The sequence below is a fragment of the Rhea americana genome, unplaced genomic scaffold, assembly GCF_003343005.1.
Source record: "Rhea americana isolate MKP2758 unplaced genomic scaffold, rheAme1 scaffold_452, whole genome shotgun sequence".
Lineage (NCBI taxonomy): Eukaryota > Metazoa > Chordata > Aves > Rheiformes > Rheidae > Rhea > Rhea americana.
In genome coordinates this window covers 151,887-176,009 of record NW_028186593.1, presented here as the reverse complement: position 1 = coordinate 176,009, position 24,123 = coordinate 151,887, and the positions used below count along the sequence as shown (strand labels likewise).

Below are 24,123 nucleotides of genomic sequence, written 5' to 3'. Positions count from 1 at the left end.
GTAGTGAGATGGATTGGAAGTCTTTTCTGCTTTGTGCTTAATTTAATTACAGATGCCATCATCTGTAATTAAAGGGGGGAAAAAAGCAACTAATTTTGCCTTGCTAAATCAGAACGGTTAAATTGCTTTCAGGAATTACCTCTCTGCCAAAAGTGGAAGTGCAATCTATGAAGCATTTCTGTTGYAGTGTTCTAGAGCTAACAGTCTAAGAGTTGAAGAGAGATACCCCTGGTAAACTGGAAAAATGTAGCTATGTTTCTCTAATTTATATCTGTCTTTTTCTCCTYGTATTCCCAAAAGAAAACAAAATTAGAAGATCAAACTGTTTTCAGTTCTGAACTAAGATAACATTCTTTAATTTGTGTATGCACATCAAATATGAAAACCATGTCATTTTTATTGTGTATGCAAACATACACAGTGGGAAAAGAACATAGTTTATGTTCCCAAACCAAAGACCCACTGACTGCTTCCTTGTGTGTCACATCTTGACACAGCCTCAGACAAGTTCAATATGCATAACTCTGCTATGAATACTTAGATGTCCCCTAGTATGTTCCATAAGCTTATTCAGCTGTTCTGATATGTATTTCACTTGCTTTTCTAGCCACCACTCCAGCTCTTATTGGAATAGGAATTTAAGAAATAACTGCACTGTGCTCTGTAAATGCAAAAAAATAGGAGAAAAGGAAAAAGATATCCAGCAGGAGTATAGCAAGAGTCCATAAAATCAAATGGTGTTGCTTCTCATGGTCAGGTACAGGACTTCTTTATGGAAATTAGCTTGTGCATTTACAAGATGAAACAAGTTCAGAAAGCTACTGTCCTCTTCATCACGATCCCCTAACCAAGGCAAAGAAAAACATTTAAAGTGTGATTAGTGAATCTAAATGACATCTTTGAAGATAAATCTTACCCACTCAGTGTTTTCAGCAGAGGTTGAATCAGCAGCTTCTGCTTAGATTTATTAGACATCAGTGATTGCACCTGATGGTAGGACAGCTGTGAAATAACACGAGACTCTCTTCAAAACTCCTTCACCAGCTTGTCCAAAGATGGACAAGAACAATTGTGCTTTAAGACAAAAATCTGTCCTGAGCAGGCTGTTCATCTTTACAGCTTGCAATCATAATCAGTCTTGAGGTTTTTATCAAGGCTGACAAGCTGTGGACAGGGAGCAACTGCAGCTCATTGAGTTGAACAATCTGGCTGGCAGCTGCTCAGAGCCTGCATACAGAGACAGTGCAAAAGGASCTCAAGCTGCAGTGCTTGGTGGGACATATTTTAAAAGATCATTGGTTTCACTGTTCATAGCACGAGGAAACTCTTAGTCCAAGTCTCTGCAACTCAGAGAAACAAGGCAAAATTTGCACAACCACAGATTCTAAAAATATGTAAGTTCACATTGACTGCTTTCCTCTTTATTTCCAGAAACAGTACCTCCCTGCACCAAGTGATGTTTTTAGCATTCCTTGAAAAGATGCACACAATAATTAAGATAAAAACTTAAGATATGTCCTGGCTCATGGCCCTATAGACTTACCTGACAGTACTGACTGTAGCATGTCCATGATCATGTGAGCGAAAGAATTCTCCACACTCTGCAGGAAGTTATTTCTTTCCCCTGGAGTGCTGAAAACTTTGCAGACCTTCTGCATCATTTTTACTGCCCAGTCCATGCAGTACAGGTCCTTCTCACAGACCTAACATACACAGAAAAATACTATGAATGCATCCTTTGTGACGAGGATGATACTATAAAAGGCAAGATTAAATCTTAGACTTCACTACTGACAATTAAGATTCTAATGAATGACTGGATCAATTGCAGCCCTATCCTGGAAAACTGGGGCTTGCAGTGGGGATATGTAAGTTGGTCTTATTGTTGGCATACTAATGGAGGAACTTCTCTGTTTTGTCAGTAGTATTTTTCTAAATAGACCTATTTGAAAACAGAGCTGCTACTTTGCAGAAATGTGTTGGACAGAGACCACAGGGCAACAGAGTATTAAGCCTCCTGCTGGGCTTACTCCTGGTTTATAACAGTAGGTGTGAAAACAGCTTCTAGGTCTGGGAAAGCAAATCTGTGGGCAGATGGAGAAAAGGCATGAGCCTGCTCCATTCAGTAGTACTCACCAAAGCCAGGAAGACTATGAACCTYGCTAATTCAACGGTTCTCCCATTCACAGCTTTGCTAGCCATGAAAGTGAAGCAAATGCTGTTCCCGCTCAGAATAAGAAGTCGAGCATTGTTCTCCATGAGCCACTCCCGGGGAACAACTTTTGTAATAAAATAGAGAATTTTAGTGATCTCTGGACAAAAAGAAGTAATGCTAGGAAAACTATTCTGAAAGATGTGGATTTATGAATTGTCTTCAATTATTAACGAAAATTTCTGAGGAGATGCCCTCTGAAATACACTCACGGAAGAGGCTGGAGAAATGACAGTATATAAAGAATTCCTACCRGTAATACAGTTAGAGTTTTTTATAGCTTCTGTGATATAATCTCATCTGAAATAAGCTTTAAATGTATCTGTTGACAGCATTGAGTAGAATTTTGTTTTGAACAAACATTATATTTTGGATTTACATGCATTTTGGGCATGTTTGCTTAATAATGGTAACAGAAGACTAGAATTTTAGAAGTCTTAATGGAGTCTTAAAATATTTCATAATGGGGAAAGACAGCCTGAATTTGTAAACAACGCTGTGTTTCTCTCATACCCAGCTACTGCCTAACTTCCAAGTGTTACAGCTTTTCTAGCTATGCCAAGCTACTGTAAGGAATATTGTAATCAGTTTCCCAAGACACTCCCGTGTCTGAAACACACTTATTGCTAGATTTGGAGGACATGATCATACAATTCCATGGATTAATGATGAAGGCAAAAACACACCTGACAGCTCATCCACAAGACTGATGACATCATCTGCTGTCCATTCTCTAGCTTCTGTATCATACAATAGTTTAATTGCATCTGCCAGACCTTTCAGACTGGTCTCATCTGTTGGTCCTTCTATCATTTTCTGCCAAACCACATGTCCTGAGTAATATTAATCACAACTGCTATTAAATGACAAAGTGATTTTTTAAACAACGAAGGTGCAAAACTGAGCCTTAAAGCAGAATCAGATTGGGGAATTTASGTAACATATCTCTCTCTTTGTAAGSGTGAGATCTTTCCTCATCTGTTGTTTTTGTAGGAACAGTGGTAGTTGTAGCATGTATCGCAGGATGATTTGAAGAAACACTATTTTAATTATTAGGTGAAAAATAATACTTTTATTCATAGAAATAGATGCTTCTTTAAGTGGCATTCAAGCTAACTCTACCCTAAGCAGGAGAGAACAGAAGAAAAATACGCCCTTTGTAATTTCTTTGTTTGAACTATAACTTTGTATTTTATATAATATGTATAATGTGTGTGTGTGTGTGTGTATTAGTGAGGTCTGGTTAAGCAGAAAGATTTGTTTCTAGACAATATAATTACATTTCATTTGCATAAAACTTGGTTTTCCAAAATACTGCATCCTAAAGGGAAATCCCTTTCTCAATAATTAAACTTTAAAAATTAAAACCAAACTACTTGCCATCTAGAGAGGACACGGGCCCAAAGAGGATATACAGCAAGCGAGCTTGATTAACCATGGGCCATGGCTTTAAAATACGAGTCAACCAAAATGCAGAATCACTTCGGTGAATCCAGTGGTTTAACAAAACGCTACGACAGAATAGTCTTATCCGCAGCTCCAGCTTTCGGGCGCTTCCTGGTTAAGAGAATGGAGATACTATAAATCCATTAAGCCTTGCACAATGCAGATGATTAGGTTTTTTATAGAAAGAAAGAGAAAAGAATTCTTAAGACTATCCAAGTATGTCTAGGGAGATTTCATTAAATTCGCAGCTGTAACTGCCTGAGTTTGTCTCTTTTGAATATGTTGTGCTAATTCACACSATAGGTTCTATCTATGCCTGATACCCTTCTGCAGCATTCTCATGCATGTCTTCAAGGGCTCTCAGCTATGTTTTTTTTCTTACTCTGACCCTTTATTTCTGTGTTTCTGTGTTCCGTCAATAACTRGAAATAGGAGGAAATATAAATATGGCCATGTAGAAACTATTCCACAGAAATAGTCAGTTCTGTGCTAGTTAAAATGAGAATTTCTTGAAAGGCATGTATCGTGTTATTGCTGCATTTCAGAAATATTAAGCATAACTTTTTACTGCGTCACTTCATTTTTATGCTGGTTCCTTTCCCACTGACTTCACTGGCACTAATGTACAACAGGAGAGATTCAAGTTAATTTTACTATTTTGTATATACATAACTTATGCACTTGGTTGATAACAGAATAATAAGATTAAAAACCAGATACCTCTCAAGACAACTCTCTTCACCGCTGGGTACATGTCAAACACGAAACTACTTTGCTTTGCTTTTGGTTGGAAAAAACTTGTATTTAAGTATGTGAAGGCAAAGTACCTGCTTTAGAACACCCACATTCTGGGTAACACTGGAGCTAAAAGAAAGGTGTACAGGTAAGGAAAGGATTAGGTGGTATAAAGCTCAGCTGAGCTAAAACATTCTCAAATCTATATGTGTTCTGTCTGCAGTAATCAAGATCCATTTTCTGAATTGTTCATGAGAGTGCACTTTGATTTTGTAGGACTTTTGCCTACTTTGATGTTTACCCGGTCTGCTGCTGACAACTGTCTGTACTTTACGGGGTAGATTGCTCAGCTCACAGAGGAAGTTAAAAACTCGGTGACATTCTAGTTCATCCCAGCCTGCTGTTAGGATCTGAAGATTACAAAAGAAAGGGAGTGAAAAATGGACAGATTGAGCCACAAATGTAGATGACAATGCAGTTTGTTGTGTTAGATAAATACAGTCTATCCTGCAGTTTATCGTGAGAACAGATAGGGAAGATGTCATACTTGGAGTGCAGTGCCTGCAAAACTTATCCCTGATGAGTGTAGAGAAACCAGAATCTGGCACAGAGGTGCTCTGTCTTATGTAAGGATTGTACTTGAGCCTGACTGAGTCCAGAACCAAAGTCTGCTAATAGTGTGCCACATTCAGGCCCAAGATCCTATTTTTGAGCCTTACATGAAAGCATACACAGAGGTATTTGCTACAAGCACACACTTCCTGGCAAAAGTAGTTATTTGTAACTCTTAACCATGGAAGGGAAATCACATTTGCCAAAATATGTTTTGTGCATTATTAATTATTTTAGTGCAACATGCTTGTAAAAGGCATCGGTATGCAGTTTCTCTAAGACATAACTGCATTTAAAGCGTTGACAAAAGGCCTGCACTTTTAAGACAGAATGCATGTTTGTATTTTCTTTTAAACACAGTTACTCCCAGGTAAAGCTATCATTATGGTAATTCTAACAATTCATAATCAAACATCTCAAGTAGTGTTCGGATGTCCTTCCCTTAGTCTTTTACAATCACAATAGTCTTTACAGTAAATAGCTTGTTGATTGCTAAACTAATTCGACATTGATTTCGTTTTTATTTTTAAATCTCCACAAGCTAGCACAATTTTTCCAGCATATGATGTTTATATCCCTTTAATTTTAAACTAAACAGTCACAACTCTAGGTTCATGAATCTGAAACTGTGTAATAAGATGATCCCCTTTCCCCATATCATCTTAGATAATAAATTGCTAATCAAAATCCAGGCTGTTTGGTAGTGAAATCCAGATCAAGGAACTCTCAGGAGTCAGATCACCAGCCTTAACAATCAGAAAGGAAATTCAGAGAACTGAGTAAATAAATACCTTTTTTTCAAGGCTCAAAACATTATACTTCCAAATAGCTTGCAAAAAATAGTGGGTTTTGATGCTTCTCAAAGAAGAATTAAGTTGGATGAGAATTATACTAATCTGCAATCTTTTTGAAAGACTAGCTATTGAAACACTGCTTACATTATAAGACTACCTTAATTTTCTTTTATATTTGTGATACTTGCCTTCTCTTCAGAATGATACTGTACCTGTAAAAATATCCCATAACACTGTAATCCTAAACAATGCAAAGGACTTGGACAACCATTAAATTTAAAACAGGAAACCTGTAAGCACAAAATACTGGTAACTTAACTCACCAGAAACTGATTCCTTTGATTGAAAACTTACTATATTCCTTGCATACATCAATACTGATTAGAGGGATTGAGACAGACTCCTTTCCCCTATTGTATAAGGAATGAGTTATAGCATCTATGTGATGGTCTAGCACTGAATTTAAAACGGGGTCCATAAGCTACTTCATATGGGTGTGCACAAGGTAGTTAAGAAAAGCAAGCCTACAGAGAGTTATGCTCTTTTACTACAAAACTTCTAGTAGTCCTCAAACTGAAGAAAAGCTGAAAACTTCTGATCTTAGAACATAAAGGAAAACATTTTCTGGAGAAGTAGTATCTTTTATGAGCCCAGCTGAGATACCTGGGGAAAAAAGGTTTTGTGTTAAGTGATGCAAGGAAATTCCCCCAGCACTCCTTCCCACCAAAGTTATTTTCATCCTTGGTCAGATCCATGATGCAATTCATCATGCAGCATCACTAATAACATTTTAGCGCAGCTAAGAACTAGAGGGGAGAGGGAATGATCTGCTAAGGGGTTGCAGAAGGGGAATGTAGGAACTATTTAAATCAGCAATGCTGATCAGAAAAAAAAATCTTGATAAAGAACAACCTTGTGTTCAGTATGTTGTCTTAGGCTTTTTAATTTTTTTTTAAAAAGGACTGATTTCAAACCAATAAATTCATTACACTACAGAAATAAATTTCAGAAAAAGGACCGTATAAGACATATTTCCACTAACAAAAACGTCTTATAGAATGGCATTGTAAGTTGAAGTGACAGTTCAAAACACTAATGAGAGAAATGTGAACTTACTTCTGAGAATATCTTGTGTATATACTTTAGCCTATCTTTTGTAGGCAAAAGAAGCGTGCATCTTTTAAGCAACAATCCTGTGAATAAAATGAATATATATGCAACTATGAATATACATACGTGGCATGTATGTTACTGAATTACCATAAGCATACACATTGTATGTATGCATGCAYACACTAGTGAGAAAATGTTGTTATTGCAAGGGCAAAATGGGTAGCATAGTACAGTAAGCTATGCCTTGTAGAAGTGTTGTACACTTCTGTAGTGGCGACACCTTTTGTGTAAGAAATCTTGCCTAAGAGTATTGAAGTCTCATATGCCATAACTGTTGTTTKGTGTTGTTCTATAGTCCCTATTAGTCACAGTTGGAGCCTTTTTAAAATTATTGTGTTTGGTTTTAGAATTATAGCTGTTAAATATTGGAAATAAATGTTACTTGTTACACCTCTTTTAACAGTACCCTGGGGAACTCTGTTTTTCTCTGACATCATGGAAAGCTAAGCTTCAAAATTTTTTCAAGTTGACCACATGTTCTAGAAAGAAAATATTCTAARCTGTGTTAATGTAAAACATAGCTAGGAGGTAAAATTATTTTCCTATACAAGACTGAAATGGTATGCATTTAGGATGTCCAAGTCTGGAGTTCATTATACTGTAGAACAGCTGTTTGTTAAGCAGCAGCATTTTTTTCTAAACTACTGACAGCAAATGGGTTAAACAGCTTGATTTTCAAAAACTTGTATCACAGTGAAATATGCATCTTGTTTGTCAATTGATTCAGAAATCCCCAGAAAAGCACTTATTTTAATTGCTAGTGTCTCAAAGAACATGCAACTTTTCCAGTGTCAAAAAGTATTTTACATGTTTATTATCATTCTGAATTGAGTATTTCCTTGTTTAGAAGTATGTCAACATTCTTACATGACAGACTTAATTTATTTATCAGCCTAGGACATGATTCAAAGCTCAGTCAAGTAAATTTTCTAATGACTAGACTAGACTTTGGAGATAACTCCCTGAAGAATAGCTGAGATCATTAAGATAGCATAGCTGCGAGTAAGAATACAACCATCAGTTCTGGGGAAAATTATTTTCAATAAATAAAGTGTTGAGCAAAAAGTACTGCTGCTATTTTTATATGGTAAAATGTACCCTGTGCTAAAGGGTAGTGCTGCTATCATCTATAATTCAAGTTCATTTTAAACAATGACTGAAATTCTGACTCTATTAAAAGTACTAGAAGTTTAAGTGAGACTTTTGTAATATACAGAACCTGTKCAGGCTCTCTCAACAGGAATGGATTTTTCTCATTTAGTCCAGTTTTTCCTGCTGTAAAGTAAATATTAATTTTGCAACTGACTTAACAAAAGCATTCTCTTGAGCCTTCAACTGATGAGACAGATATTGCCAGTGATCTTTATATTTTGAGTATGACATGTTTTCATTATTAGCCCTACTATAGTGATGAGTTCACRCAGCTATAGTTAAATAATGCCCCAATCAATGTTGACTTTTTTACACAATTTTAGGGTTTCAAACTTCATTTTAAAAATAAAACAAAAGTAAAATTATTCTTAAGATATCTCAAAACCTACATGGATTGCTTACTGTAAGAGATCTTTAGTCCAGACAACTTTAACTGCATTGCTTTACTTACCATTCTGCATCTAACCTTGACATCACTTTATCTCTCTGTCAAATTAACTTTTTTTTTTTTTTTTAACCAGGTAGGTAAGGCTAAATCTATATGGATTGAATTAGAATTTAATTTGCTTCTCTGATAGAAAAATGTTTATAGTGGGTGAGTGAAGAAAAACTGGTGTTCAAGATGCATAAGAAAGAATGCATCATTTGAGTGATACAATGAATGAATTTAAAACAATCTCTTTTTCAAATTAGTACATAAATAAAAAGCAAACAGCTTTGAATATGGGGATGTACAGTGTTTTTCACTGTGATCAGCATTACATTACTTTGACCTAGATTGCTACTATCTTATGCCAAAAGAGGAGTGAGCAGGTGAAAGAAAAAGTGAATCTTTCACCTAGCAAGAGTTTGGTTAGCACACAGTTCACCAAGACAAGAGTGCAGACATTTTCTCATTGTCCTTCATCCCTAAGCTAAGGGTGAGAGGAAAATGTACTCTTCATGTCCATTTCAGTCCTTGAACTCCGATACAACGCTGTCAAGGAGAGTACTAATCAGTGACAACTGTGATAAAACTTTGTGATAAGCATACTTTTCTTAGAAATGGAATGTAATCTGCAGTACATCTCGAAGAAACTATCAGACAAGCTTTCTGATAGCAATGGTTATTGGTCATTCTAGAATTAAGCTGGATTTAAGTACTGCAGCTGAGTTTCCCAGACTGAGGAATACAAGCTACTCCAAAGTGATACATGAAGGCAGTCTGAACAGCCAAATTCCTTCAGCTAGTGTGGGGGCCTGGGAGTCTTGGTTTCTGCTACAGTTTCCAGTGGTGGTGTCCAAACAAACTAAATTTGGAAAGACCTCATACAGAGAACTGATGAATCTCCTGTGTAATGCAGTTACTCTGTCCAACCCGTGCTTGCTGTTTAATATTAAAAAAATAAATATGGAGGAGGCAGAACATACATTATTTTGTCTATAACTTAGAGTTTTGGAATCATTTCAGGTAATTTTTTCCCCCAGTTAATGGTATGTGAGTAGGCTATTTGGCATGGGGAAGAACTTCACTTTCATAGGGAGCTGCAGAAATGATTTGGATGATTTCTCAACATTTTACCATTATCAATCAATGCATATCGCAGAATAATCCTTTTAAGTGAGTTTGGTTCTCCTCTAAGTGTTACCATGTGCATTAAAAGATCACCTAGAGATTTGTAGTGCTCTAATATACTGGATCCTTCTCTCTTCCCGGGTAGCTCAAGGTTATGAAAGTCTTGCAATAAAAGCCTTCGGTTTCCAGACGGGGTTGAGATGTAATTAATTAGGCGGTTGCTGATAGTTTTCGACACCATGCTCAGCATGCTGATATCCTTCACTGAAAAATCAAAACCCAGTATATTTGTAAATCTTTAYTTCAAGAAAAATGCTGATCAGTACTCAATAACTTTACTTTACTTCAAAGGAAATAAGATTTATGAATAAAAGAAAATTTAACTACRGTCTTTGCCAACAGACTCATAATTAGAGATGTACAGATTTAACAAATACTCCTTATAAATAACAAGCAAAAAGCACTCTTCAGATGGTCTATAACTGCCATTTTTTTTGATCATGTGCCTCTTCATACATTCAAGCTGAGAATTCAGAGAAAAAGTCACATATTGTCTTCAAYTAGCAAAAAGGCGAAACATTTTAAATAAAAATAGTTCTTTCTACATGGAAAATTTTGGCAGTAATTTTCATATCCTGGCAGCAATACCATTCTCAGATTCTCACCTGAGAGATAATCCAATACCATTTGAAAGATCTCTAATGGTAGTGTTTTAAAATACCCAAGTGTTGACAGAGACTGTGAATCTGAGTCCAAGATGTTGCAGCATTGTTTGGAACGACGGTTACTGTGCCTGTTTTTGCGGTTGGGAATCAAGGTGTAGCYAGTCCTTGCAGTGGATGTCATCATTCTGTTAGTGCCATAAATCTGTCCTGAAGAGAAAATATAAAAGTCATATTTTTGGAGGACAAAARTATCAACTCTATTGTAGCTACACTAGTGGAGAATTAAAATCTTGCTACATACACAGGATAAATTTTAGTTTGAATTTAATGGCATGGCATGTAATTTACTGAATCATTTTCTAAATCCATGTCCRAAAGAAGAAAATACCCAAATGAGATCTTGGAGGAGCAAGAGAAGGTGAAGTCACTGGGGTATAAAGCGGGACATCAGAAAGTTAGAGAGAGAGTTCTGAGTAAAAGGAAATTCTTCAGGAGGAGGTATATTCAATGCTACAAGCAGAGTAGTTAATAGCATTTCCATACTTTGTTACATGAATTATTACTTTTTCAMGTTACACTGAATAAGAATGTTATTGAAATGATTTGTATGTTACTTGATTGACATAGTGATAACTACTTATATGTATGCTCACACATCACACGCCAAAAAAGATTAAAAGTAACATAATGATGGTTCAAGCCATTTATTTCTGCAGCATTTAAAATGATACATGGCTTAATTCTCTATAATGTCTGTATGTGCAAATATACAAATAAATGATACAGTAGTGCCATCTCCAAGAAAAAAGAAAAGAAAAATCAGTGACCCATGCTTTCTCAAAATCACGAGTGCCTGAAAAGTAATGAGTTTTAAATGATTAATAAATACGTTCTTTTCATTTGCCTTCTGGTTTCTGAGCCTCTAGGATAAGTGCACTTTGCGTTGTCAAGCAACAATGAGGGTTAGTAACTCACTGCTGCTTACATTTTTTTTTTAATGAGATTTTTCACAGTATTTCTTGATTTCAGCAGCTGAGGCTTCAGGGAAATTACCGAGAAGAATGAGCACTGCAGTATAATTACAAGAGCTGGCAGCACTGGTAGTARCACAACTGGAATCTGTCCAACCTGCAGTGCAACATCCCAGTTATCATCAGTGGGATATATGCTCAGAGAATAGACCTCATTGTTTCAAAGATTAAAAATTTATAAAAATTACAGAAAACAAGTTCCAAACATCCTTTATATTTATAGCTAAAGCATGCAAGCCAGACCTCTCTAATATGCCACTGATTCCTTTTTCGTAATGTAGCAAAATTACCACATACACAATGGAAGTACTGTTTATACTGACAACTGAAAGAATATGGGAGTCTTCGTTACAACATTACCAATGGATTTGGCTGACTTGTGCCTGTGTGCTGGATAGAGTTTACATCATGAATGGGAGGAAGTTATACCTCATTGAAAGCATTTTTAATTTAGGGTGATATAATTCCAGCTAGCTAAAGAAGCTCACAGTTTAACCTTTCACAAGGCTTGTGAGCAGAGGTAACTACTTCTAAAATCAGTGTTTTATTGAGCTTTTACACAACTCAAGCAAGAGAGAGAAAATGGGTGTAGCATCTTTAAGAACAATCAAGAAATGGCCCATAAAGCCATAATTATATGAAAAATGATCTTTCTAAAGCAAAGAAAGCATAGGCTGAAGTCAATGGATTTTATACATCCTGTTGTGAATTCAAAACAATTAYAATCCTTATCTTGTATATAAAGTACAAAGTATTTCAATTTGTTTTTAAAAATAAAACGTTACTAAAATTTCTTCAAGACAAGTACAATCCTTTATGTTTTTCTGATTTGCACATTAGAAATAAAATTGCAATCCTATGATACTTTTTGTTCTTCCTCAGCTTCCCTTAAAGTATAGTCCTCCTAAAGCCACTACAATTTTATGGCATCTTTGAGTGTTTTTGACAATCTTAACCTTGGGTCTGCAGTGATGTTATAAAGAGTGGAAAAAATAATATTTCAACACATGAGACATTTTCAGAAGTACTCAGCCAGTTCCAGTCTGCTTCTTTTCAACTTAACTGAAGTCAAATTGACCATGATTATTTTAATTTAGAGCAGAGCTAGGTAAAATTAGTGTAAATAAGAATGAGCACATGCGGAAAGTTTCATAGGGCAAAGCTTAGAGACATTACTGAAAGCTCACACTTGCTTCCTCTTTGACTCAATGTGTTTCATGTTTCTTAGGGATCTGAGCCAGAATGTGGCGATGGTCTGTGCACCTCCAGCTCTCAACATCTGCTTGTTTAGAGATACTGCTTAATCAAGACTGGAAGATTGAAAGGTAAATGTTAAATATTTAACAAGCTAAACTCATAGTACCAGCTGAGAACAGTCATCTTATTTGTTGTTATAAGCTAATTTGTTTACAGGGCAGAGACCATTTACTTTCAACCTTATATAGAACATTTAATGTGTCTTTAAACAGCTGGTGAATTCTTGGTAACGAATGCACTTTTGTTCTGATCAGTATTTTTCTGCRTGTGCGTTAGCATTTTGGCAAACATTCATTACAAAAGGCTGTTTACCTTAACAACCAGCTTGGAACATTTCCATCTTCCGGCCTGGTCACAAGTAGCACAAAAAGAGTGACTTCAAATATTAACTCAGCCAGAATTTTCCCCTTTTCTTTGTTAATACGTGTGAAAATGTAAGCCCTCAAGGGAGGGGTGACAAACCTCTGAGCAGGGAGCACAGCTGYGGAGGATGTTAGTGCTCGTCACCCCCATGGCCTTCATGGACAACTTATAAAATGCATATTCTTATTTATACTAATGACTTTATATCGCACAAATCAGTCCCATAAACATGTATATCGATGAGTAACAGCGAATGGGGGAGGTAGGCTGGAGCTGTCCCGCCGCGTTTCTGTGTGGGCAGAAACGCCAAGCTCGGCCCCGGGGCGCGCTCGCGCCTCAGAGCGCCGCTGCCTTTGGCCTTTTCACTGCGTTTTGGGGTCAGATTTAGCCTCCCTGTGTATTTGCTGGCTCTGCCATGTAAAACCTAGCGAGTTGCCTTCACAACGTGCTGGGCACTGTTYGGATTTCGGGCTGAGACCAGACAGGTTACGACTGACCTCTAGGCTAAGGGACGAGACCAGCTTTTAAATCCTCTCTCTGCGGCTCCTCTCCTCATTTGGGCCCAACTGGTCAAAAGCRTAAGGACCTGTAGCTCCAAATCTACCTTCAGTTAATAGCAAATGTCTCGCAGTAAGTGCCTACTTACAGACAACACTTTTTAAATGCTGTTTTACCTCACGGAAATTCCTTCCCTGCAAATAAGCCACAGCCTGGGCACGGCCAGGCTGCCTCTGAGGGGAGAGGGCAGGAGGAACGGAGGCAGCAGGGACAGGGGCGAACAGACCTTGCCGTCTCCAGGGAAAACCATGCTGTATGTTCTAAAAAAAAGAAAGAAAGAAAAGTGACATAAATTAGCTGTAATTAATTTTTAACTTAAAYATTTCAGTCAGATTTTTCTTAACTATTGTATTTGGCTTAAAGGGAGGGTCTGGACATAGATATGTAAACAGAGATATACACACAGGTGCGTGTGTGTTTTAGTTCAAGCAGAAATGTTTGTAAATAAATCTAGAACACACACAATTCCAGGGTGGTGATTATCAATGGGGCTGACAGTGGTAGTAGTAAAAGTAGCAATATACATCCTTAGGGGGAAGAAATTAACATAGCCAACAGAAACATTTTATTTTAGTAGTAGTGACCTGATAACTGTTCCCCTCCCACCCCCGGGGAGGTTGTGCTAATTTATTTGTAATAATTATTTTCAACCACCTCAGCTTTCCCGCCTTTTCCTCCCCTCTCTCCCCCCCCCCGCCCCGCCCTTTAAGCTCCGAGGGGGAGGAGCGGGAAGCGAGCGCCTCGAGGGACACTTTTCCCGCTCAAGTGGCCCCGCCCCCTCTTGAATATTCAATAAGGACACGCCCCCCAGCGCAACGCCCGCCCTGCGTGGTCACGCCCCCCGTAGAAAGAGGGGCACGCCTCTTTTGACTAACCCCGCCCCTCATGAATAATTAACGAGGAGGCGWCCGTTGGGCGTCCATTTCAGAGCGAGGCTCCTCCACGGAGCGAGGCGGTTGCGCGGTCTCGCGCCATGGCGGGCGGCCGTCGGCCTCGCTGGGCAGCGTGCGGCAGGGCTCCTGGTTGGCCTGGCAGCACGGGGTGGGACGCGACGCGACGCAGTGGAGGCTGTTTGGCACTGTGTTGCATGGCCGCCTGAGGCAGCCCCCTGTCAGCACTGTGCTGGCGTTACGAGGTCTGGGTTAGTCGCGTTTTGGTGTCAGGTGCCACAAGGAGTGTCACACCGTGATGCAAGTGTCAGGCCACCTGCGAAGCTCTAGCTTCTCTATGTACGTTGCTGTCGTTAGAACATCTCGGTGTGTCACGGGCCTGCTAGTGCAGTAGCGCAGCACTGATGCGGTGCGAAGCTTTCCGGTTTGAGAGCAGCCATCATGTCAGAACCCAGCCTTTAAGCTGCTGAGGGGAAATGTGACTCCAGGCAGCAGTGCTAGGTACCGGCACGTGCAAACGTCGGAGCAGAAGTTCGCTGTGCCGCTCTGCAAGGTTCTTGCAACATGATGCTGAGGGACAGTCTTGTTACACAGGACCATGAAGCCTGAATACAAATTAATTACGCTGCAGCAGGGAGATGTCATAACACTATGTTCGTGTGCCATAACATATGTCTCGGAGCAATGCTGTGGCAGTGTAAGAAGTATGGCACAATACCAGCTGCAAACATTGTTAGTGGAGGCTGCACTACAGCCAGCACTTACAAATGGCCATGTAGTTGTTACCCTGCATTACACTGAACTGTAAAACAGGGCACATACCATTATATGATGCTGAATAATTCCAGGAAAAAGAAAGCTGTCATTATTTTTAGCGTAGTAAACAGCTGATATTCACTAGCAAACTAGTTTTTAAAATAATCTATTGCTTTTACAAATTCAACTTCCAAAGTAGCTGACTATAACTAATTCTCTTGGAGAGAAGGGTTGAATCTCTTGGGTTAGATTAACTTCTTGTTGCTCCTGAGGCAGTTTTCCCATACGATGGCAGTAGAGAGCTGCAGCTGGTTTTAAAGGATTTTTCTCAGTAGGCTTTTTTTCCAAGACTACTATTTTTTTTTTTCCCTGGGAACTTTGTTGAAATAAGAACTTTCTGTACTGAAAACAAAAAGGAAACAAAAGTAAATATAGTAATAGTGTCATCTGATAACTGTAGATTAAACTAATGGAAGTAAGAATGCCATGATGATGTAACCATGATTACAGTATTTTTGCTGCAAAGGTGAACTAGACAAGTGTGCAAAAATAATGTGCCCCTTGTGGCATTTCAGCATAGTCTGACTATGCAGTTGAGCCTACTCTGACAACTTACACTATTAAAAGCAAATATTATATTTAAGGGATTTAGTTTTTCCTAAAAGTCTCTGTGTTAAGGACTTTGGGATATCTGCTATGATCTTCAAATTCTCTTAATGGAGATTCAGATATCAAAAATATTTTGGGCCCTTGTGATACAGTGAAGACTCTTTTGGGAAACACTGATGGTTAATGGTAGAAAGGATCCTAATGAAAGTAAAGATTGAGAGCAACCAATGATTTCTACAGATGAACCTTTTCCAGTTGTCAAGGTCAGTGGCCTTATTCAGCCATGGGATGCTCTTATGCAGAGCAGCAGCACCTYAGTAACTGCTTAAACACTTAACGCTGCCTCTGTTTTTTTTCCTCAACTGTGAGATAGCTAGCAGTGTCTGACTAAATATCACTTGATGCAATTGCATTCTGCCTCTGTAAACTCCTTCAGCATTTTAATCACTGACAGTAAAGTATCATTGTCAGCTTCCTCTCTAACGTTTTGGTGTTTTGCACAGATGTCTTCCATCATAGGGAGCTCTGGTTCAGGAATGGCAGAACAAACATTTTAAACTAGTATACTTGCCCAGACCAAATATTTGTTCATGCCAATATCARTGTTTCCAGCAGTAAGCAGAAACCATTGCTTAGCAAAAGAGTATAGTAAAATGGGGCATATAGAGAGAATCCCTCTCCTGGCATAGCTTCCCAGAGGCTGAGACAACATCCAGACTTTCATGTTTAATATGCACTGGTGGACCTAACCTACATAAATATGTCTAACTTCTTTATGATTGACATTACTAATGATAGCAGCAGTGATACTGAGTTCTGCAACTTAATTATGTGTATGTGGAAATAGTATTTTCTTGTGTTTRTTTTAAATTGGTGGAATGAGTAGCAGGGTTTTTTCTCCCTTTGAGCTACTGTAATCCTAGTCAATGTTTGTAAATTGTTTTGAGATGACAGGATGAAAGCTAATAAGGAAAAAAATACAATTGAGTTGTTATTAACTATGGTACTGATTCTACTAAAGTGCTAAACRTTTAATCTATGCATGAGTAGTCTTGTGTTGTGTACCTAATTTATCTTGTCCTGCCTACACTGTATGTGTGAGCAAAGTTACATAACTGGTGAAAATATCAGTTGTGTCTCTACTGCTCTGCAACTATATAGCCCTGCTGCCAATGAGAGCAGCAGTGGCAAAATTTAAATAAGAGGAGCAGGTTGTTGATGGAGTCAGCTTTTCAGATACCTAGGATTTAGAAGGCAGATAGTTGCTACAGAGATTTTCAAAAGACCTTAAGCACGTTAGGCATCTAAAGCCCATGAGAAGCTACAAGGTAGCTGTAAATGCACTGAAACCATGTTCAAGCATTTCATTAAATTCCTCTGCAGTGGCAAGGTAGGCAAGATCTAAATCTTTAGAGCTCTGAAAACAGCACGCTTTTCTGAAATGTTCAGAAAAATGCAAGCATAATTTTAGGGAAAAATGTGGTAGAACCCTAAGATAATAGCAGCAAATATATTAAAATATAGGAACTAAGTGCAAATAGGAAATAAGGCTTGTTGGTCRGTTAGGGATTCCTTAACAGAAAGCAAGGAAGGCTTCTGTGCTTCAGGGCAGAGAACTGGAGAAGCAACTGGAGGTCCCTTACAACCCTCATGAAGTGGCTCTGCAGTCTGCAATGCCTGGGCAGATTACATAAGGCAAACATCTATTTTTGCAAGGGAAGGATTGTCTCTTGCTGCCCTTCACCCTTCTCAAGCAAGTCTGCTGCATTTTAGATTATGAACTCTTTTGGGGGCAGGAGGTGTGTCTCAGTACTGCCAAGCCAATGTGTTCAGCCTCTCAAAACTTGCCTTACTTCTTTATGATGTTCTGTTTACCTTTCTCAAATATCCCCTACAACTTGGATTTAGCCTCCTAAATAACTAGAAAGTTCTTGAGTAATAGACAGCCAGAAAGCTGAGATTCTTTTGTGGTTTCTTGAGTATGAGTTGGGTCACTAAAAGAACAGCAAATGTGATGGTAGTCAAAAGAGAATAGTGGAAAATTTGCACCCGGAGGACCACCACTAATAAGAACGGCATCTACTACACTATAAATGTTATGAAATGGAAATAATAATAATAAACCACATAAGAAAGACATAATGCATGCTAAATTTCATGTTACTTTATATGCAGTCTTAGGCAGTAAAATTTCTTCAGTACTTACTCTGTTTACATCAATTTTTTCCACGTTTGCCAAATGTTTATTCTCTCCTGAGGTTTCAATGAAACTCTGAGGTGTTATTAAGCAGCTTAGATGTACCCTTTCATTTATACTTGCAGAGAGCAGTTTAAGGCTTGTTACAAAATGATAGAAGTGTAGAATTAGTGGGAGATTGTTGACTCATCCAATGCTAGTTCTGCTGTGCATTGTGCTAGGATATGAAGCAAATTAAGGCACTATTTTGTATCGTCCTCCTTAATGAATTCTCAGRATAAAATCACCATGTTCTTTTTGTTTTGCATTTCTATTTAAGGACTGCTGGCGGTGTGGTAGAGGGCTGACAAATGGTACAGGTCTAAGGGGGCAAGAACACATACTACCGAGGTCCTGGTCCAGAGCTCTGAAACGGTATGATCTGCTGAGAAGGTGATCAGAATTTTGATACTCTGAAGTATAATTTTCCTGTTGTTTTGTTACTGTAGAGCATGGCAATATGAATGAGATACAGCTGGAGGAATTAAAAAAAAAAAGATAATTGAAAATTTAATACAAAATAGGTAACAGAGAAAAGATTGAGTGATCACTTGATCATTCAGTGCAGGTGTGTATTGAGATTAACCCTGACTGTACTGATCCTCACTGCAGTTCTGTGATGCTGCATCATCCATGTCCTCACTGCAGTATCAGAACAAAGTTGCATCCTACTGAAACTTAGGAATGCAGGAAATTATGGCAGGGAAATGGATTTAGTATCAGGACTTGTCATTTCTTTCATGCCTCTCCCACATCATTTCAGACAGCRATCACCGCTGAGACAAATTAATAATACTGCTTTTATGGTATATTTCAATGAAAAATCTTAAAACACTGTGTATGCATTAAGTCACAGAGCGTTATTACATGACCTGTAAAGTAGGTAAGCTTTTATCCAGAATGAAGCAAAGAACACAAAGTGACTTTTTCAAGGTTGCCTGGAAGATACATAACAAAACTGGAGGCAAAATCCAGAGTCCTAACTTTTGCTTCCTGCCTCCAACTATGGTCCCAAACATTTTGATGGAGGAAATGTAAGATAGAGGTGAGGCAATGAAGAGGGTGGATAAGATAAATGCAGAGGTGATGCTAGTTTGTGCCCTGTATATGTTGTTCGTCCTTCATCAAATATTCCACGTTTACCTCACATTAGAGTTATTCCTCTGCAGTTCCTTAATGCCAGTTAGGATCTGGCATCTAGATTTTCCAGCCTGTTCCTTCCTTAGAAATATTCCTTGCATTTTTCCTCTCTTCAGTTTCCCTCCATCTTCCGGTTTCATGGAGAAATAGATACCAACACAAAAAAAAAAAAAAAAAAGGAAGTGAGTTACAAAGAATTCATTAGCATCTCAGATCAAATTCCTCTGGTTTTCTGAAGAGCTGAGCAAACCTGTCAGAGTGTAACTGGTGCTCTTCCTTTCTGCTGCTTTTTAAGATGCAATGTTCAGCCGTAAACAGATGGGAACCTGTCAGCACAACATGGAGATAATTACCCATTGGAGCCATGGGAAACTTCATAATAGATAGGAAGTTACTGCAGCCAATACCTCTCTGCTTCATGGTCTTACCTGTTTTCTCAGGCTAAGCATGTTGGTAGGCCTTATTCCTTTCAACAAACRCCAGGGAAACCCCCTGTTTTCCCATCTGGGAAAAGGTAATGGGTTTTTAGGTCCCCCTTTGTCAAAGCATGGAGATTTGACCACAATAAGTAACTGAACTTTTCCAATTGTGTCTTCATTGTAAGAGTTCACATAGCTCTGCAAGAAACCAAGGAGGGGATCAGTCTTTGCTTTCGTTATGGTCACGAGTCTAGGGATATTTCAGAAACTTCACACAGATCCAGTATTGTAGTAGAGTGGTGGGAGTTTTGTTCGCTCCTGGGCTTTCTTTGGAAATGTAAAACCAAGAACATGTTTACTGGCTGTTAAAAGGAGTAGAGAATTTTTTTTTCCAGAATAGGATGGTGAATCCTTAAGCTCCTTACCATACTTCAGTTTGGAAATTTTCATTCTGTGTGTTTGAATCTCTTCAGCTGCAATTTCTCTTTGCTCATATGTTAAATTACGGTCTAATGTTTCTTTGCACTCTACTCTGCTGTGTTCCACATCAGCATTTGATGCATTTCATTGAGCCGTATGGTGATACCTTACAAATGTTATTTACTCAAGGATCTGGCATCCTTCTGGATGTAAGATGCTGTAGTAATAGAATAATCATTGTTGAAGTATTTTTTGCAGTGGATGGGGGAAGTGTGCATGTAGGTTTATGRGAAGCCAGCCCACTTGTGATTTACATTGTTACTGGAAAACACMAAGTCCTTCAAATGCAAACATGTTGATCTTGTTTAAAAGCATTGTTTCTATTTTGTGAAGGTTTAGAAACAGCTGAATTCCCGAAGGATTTTTTTATTAGGAACACCTAACACTGAGAAGAATGTTTTCTTAACATCTCCTCCACTTGTACTGGACTGTCTTACACCTGCTTGATAAAAGGTTCCTGATTCATTACCGACTCAAGTTCACACAAAATCAGAGGCAGTTCCTCCAAGCTGCAGAGCAACTCCACAGAAGTCAAAGAGGTTATCCTGCATGGAGAGGAGAAGCGCCTGGCCTGCCATAGAGGCACTGAAATACCAAGGCGGAGCAGTAACCAGGGTTGTCATAAAAGTTAGAGAAATTAACTTGACTTTCAAGCTTCCTTCTTACTCTTTATTGCTGCATGCCTCATGTTAAGTAGTCACTTGTCCGCAGAGCCAAAATTTGTGGCCCAGGCTGTTTCTTGGCAGTTCAAATGCAAATTCATGCTTCTTTACTGGTTCTGTGAGGAACCTCCAGGGCATCACATACATCTTCTGCCAATAGCAGGAGCCAGAAATATATTTTCATTCCTCTGTGGACTGTTGGGCACATCAATTTATGCCCACCTCCTTCAGCCAACAGTAGAGAAAAGGGTGAAAGAATTAAGAGTCTCACTGTGGATTTGCTTATTATTCTGTAGGTCTGTGGGCTGATGGACTTAAAAATCCTTCTACAGTGAAGTGGAGTCATTGAACTTACCCTCAACAGCAGGAACCAGGAGCTAGCAGATATTAGCATGCAGCTTGTCACAGAGAAGGAAAYGCACTATTATTCTTAAAAGAATAGCAAACCTATTCTTTTCAGTACTTAAAAAAAGAAAACAAATATAAAAGGTTTTCCTTTTTTATTAAAGCAACCCTGCATTTTTATTCAGTTATGTATTTTGTGCAGAGGAAAAGGCAACATACATTCTGCCAGAACATGTTGAAGATTTTATCAGGTTTTAAAAAAAGTAACAAAACCACCTGTCAGTTTTTATGATTTTTAGTTCAAAWTGAGGAGGGGACCAACAAAATTTAGATCCGTTTTCCTGAGAAAAAGGAAAATCTGTTGCCTACTCTGACCTACTTGCAAAACAATGAAGATCTGATGTGTAAAAAGGAAAAGAAAAGAAYCATAAAACCCAGTTTTGGAAAATTTTCAGTATGTGAAATGGGCTCACATGTTCTTCCTCACCCTTTTGTAATGAGAAGARTGTGGAAGAAGAGAAAGGTTATTGCAGTGATCCTCTCTTGAGAGCTGAACAGAAACGTGCAGGTGTTTGCTGCTTCCTTAGATTCAGCCTGTTAGTCAAGCCTCTCTGGAAGATATGTTGATAATTACCACACTACAGGATGCCACTCTATAATCTTTCCATGTGTGCCATTTGGAAGGGTAGCAAGAAGCTCAAGATAGCTCTTTGTGGTGGCAGAAACATTGCCTGAGCCGCTTGAAACCCGACAGGCRGAAGCATGCCAGGATGCAGTGTGGCGAGCACATCTGCAGGGGTTAAGGTGGAATCCTGCCAATGGGTTCGGTGGCTTCATCCCTATGATTTCTGGGATAGACTTTGCATTCATAATTTTGTAGTTCAGTCCAATTAAAGGATGAAAAGAGTTGTGCTCTAAGTTTTCTATTAAACTTCCTGCTTGAAATACCAGTAGCCCTTGCTGTRAGCTCCATCTTTGAGTTTTGTCCTGGAAAGTAGGCGTCGGGTTCAGACATTGCGGGTAYGGATAGGGAGGGCAGGAGTTGGCTCTTCTGGGAGCCCCGCTGGCAGCTGGGCAGATGCAGCCTCCTGGGAGAGGTAGATGAGCATCCCCTGGGAAAGGAGCTGCTGTGTCACAGCTAGATAATACATTTCCCTTTGCTGAAGCAAAACCGAAAAAAACCCTGTTTCGCATCTGCAGTAAAAGGAAATGTATTTTATGCAAATTAAATTGTCTTGTGAAGATTAGAAGAAAAAAAAAGAAAATCAGATTCTTGGCTTCCCTCAAACCTGTTTTATGATTTGTATATGCTCTACTTTGTGCAAGTGCTGCCTCCCCTCCCCACAGTGGTGAGTGAAATCTTTATGTATTCTAGTCAGCCAGGTTGAACACAGGAACACCCTTTTGTGATCTCTAAAGCTGACTAGAGAGGACTTCTAAATTCCTTTAGTGATGGGTAGGGGATGAAACAACTAGCTTCTAAGAACACATRCATGAGTCACCAAAGTAAGTTGGTGTTGAGAACACCTCTCACCCAAACAGCTGCAGGAATTTTAGAAATATTAGCAAATTACAATTTGTTTGTGAGGAAAGAAATTATTCCCTTCCCTACTTTCTAGATGGGGAAGCCCAAGGCATAAAGAGATTTTAATATACAACCAAGTAAGGACTTCAGGAGCCCAAATTCCCTGATCCCTGTTGTAACCATACCTCATTCCAGAGCAGTTGTTAAAAATYGCAGATTAAGAGCTGTGGCATCTATTTGAGAGTTTATTCCACCAGCCACAGGCCCTTTTKTAGCAATCTGTTCCTTACTTGCTTTTAGTATCATTAATTATAGTTCAGCATGCTGCTGTACCTGAGGTTGCAGCTGCATTTCCACTATACAAATTCTTTTTTATTTGCATAATGGGTAATGTATTTAATTATAAGAGTCCCTTTTTCTGAGATGAGACTTAGAATGAAAACTATTTGTTCAAGAGAGATGACTTTTACATCTTTGCCTAGCTGTATGTTATAAAGTATTTGCTCTTTATGGAAAAGAATGAATAGTATTGCCCAGATATATATAATAGAAAAGTCAAAATCAAAATGAGAAACAAGGCTAAGTATGGTTTATTCCACAGCTGTGGCTGGCAGTGACCTGCTGCTTTCCTGCTCAGAGAAAACACTAGAACAAGGCATTGGGTAGGTAGATTTTTTTTTACTCTGTTTAAATTCATTTATAACTGCCTGTACTGTGTTAGCACAATTCCTCTCAACCTGGGACAAACTCCTTGGGAAGGGTGATGAAGACAGGCTGCAGGAGGTTTGGAGAGGGGAACGGAAGAGGAAGAATAAGAGGTAAATATATTACTTCTATTTGCAATACTACAGCATGGTCTTAGCCATTGAAAGRAGGAGGTATGCAAATGGTGACAATCACTTCTGGAAGGCAGCATGGACAAAGTTGCTTAGAAAATTATGCATTCAGCTGCTCAAGCACAAGAAAAGCTAGAAACAGTACAYGTATAAGCTACAAAATATCCTGAGGCCAAGTATCTTACAGTTTAAACAGCCACAGGTAAAACAGTGTTTACTGTTTGYGTATTAGAGATGAGGAGCTGTGATACTGGGAGCTTAGGGCCTCTAACCGCCTTGCATCTCCTGAATCACAGCGTACCATCTTAGCTACAGCTCTGTCCTACCTCTGTGAACACYCTTGGATCTCAAGTTATGTGTCTCTAATAGGGCTCACACTTACCTCTTTTAGATGATGTGAAGGAAGTTTACATTACCAAAGTTTCTGTGCTTCTACGTGATACAGCAGTTTGCAAGGTAAGTGTATCCAAATGGTTAACAGTAAGTCCTTGTTCTGGCTATGTTATAAACTATTCAAGGTGTAGTACACACGGACACAGTTTCATCAAAGCTCCCATTGGACTTCATCTACTGCTATCTATAGTAAATTGGAGGACGGACATTTTTCAACATTTCATAACCTCCTTTCAGGTATCTCATCATGCTGATCCGTTCATACATTCAGTGCACGAT

General features: G+C 38.6%; 1 protein-coding gene across 1 annotated transcript; it reads right to left on the bottom strand.

Moving 5' to 3' along the window:
- Window positions 1-730: 730 nt before the first annotated feature.
- On the bottom strand, window positions 731-10,543 carry FBXO47 (F-box protein 47). The gene is made up of 10 exons (XM_085316136.1): window positions 10,345-10,543; window positions 9,773-9,943; window positions 6,916-6,992; window positions 6,012-6,089; window positions 4,695-4,803; window positions 3,593-3,769; window positions 2,899-3,045; window positions 2,137-2,279; window positions 1,544-1,703; window positions 731-843 (listed from the first exon to the last, which is right to left on the bottom strand). Exons 1-10 carry the CDS (start codon window positions 10,526-10,528, stop codon window positions 731-733), a joined length of 1,359 nt encoding a protein of 452 aa, XP_085172262.1. The 5' UTR covers window positions 10,529-10,543.
- Window positions 10,544-24,123: the final 13,580 nt, after the last annotated feature.